We start from the raw sequence: 507 nt of genomic DNA, 5'->3' as shown, positions 1-507 counted from the left end.
CAGGACAGGCCCCAGAGAAAATTAAAGGGAAGGAACAGAACCCAGGCGAGGAGAGGCCTTTCTTAAATGGAGGGGCTGCACTCCCTCCCAGCAGAATGTACACCAGGGAACACTTCCACGCTAGGTGTGAGGACTCGGGGGAGCCCTCAGCGTTTGGAAGCTAGTTCCTAATGCTGATCTGGACCTGAATTCCAGCCCCACGACTCTAGCCGGCGACCACGCCGGGGCGGGGCCAGGACCGGGGCCCCGACCAGTGGTGGGAGGAGGCTGCGGCGCCAGATTCGGACGCCTGAACAGCCGAGCCGAGGCTCCCTGCGCTCGCTGCGCCCGCGGCCAGTGCCATGCCCTCCTACACGGTCACCGTGGCCACTGGCAGCCAGTGGTTTGCCGGCACTGACGACTACATCTACCTCAGCCTCCTGGGCTCGGCGGGCTGCAGCGAGAAGCACCTGCTGGACAAGCCCTTCTACAACGACTTCGAGCGCGGCGCGGTGAGCGCGGGCGGGG

General features: G+C 65.3%; 1 protein-coding gene across 4 annotated transcripts in view; it reads left to right on the top strand.

Moving 5' to 3' along the window:
• The first annotated feature begins 229 nt into the window (after nt 1-229).
• The window catches only part of ALOX5 (arachidonate 5-lipoxygenase), a 59,798-nt gene continuing 59,520 nt past the window's right edge, over nt 230-507 (top strand). For all 4 annotated transcript variants that reach the window (XM_011970518.1, XM_011970524.1, XM_011970509.1 and 1 more), the window contains exon 1: nt 230-491. In XM_011970518.1, the coding sequence (XP_011825908.1) occupies nt 342-491 (150 nt within the window). In that variant the 5' untranslated portion in view covers nt 230-341. The remainder of the gene's footprint in view (nt 492-507) is intronic.

Source organism: Mandrillus leucophaeus, unplaced genomic scaffold, assembly GCF_000951045.1.
Source record: "Mandrillus leucophaeus isolate KB7577 unplaced genomic scaffold, Mleu.le_1.0 Scaffold1206, whole genome shotgun sequence".
NCBI classification, from domain to species: Eukaryota; Metazoa; Chordata; class Mammalia; order Primates; family Cercopithecidae; genus Mandrillus; species Mandrillus leucophaeus.
Note: the sequence above shows the minus strand (reverse complement) of the source record. Positions and strands in the feature narration are given on the sequence as shown.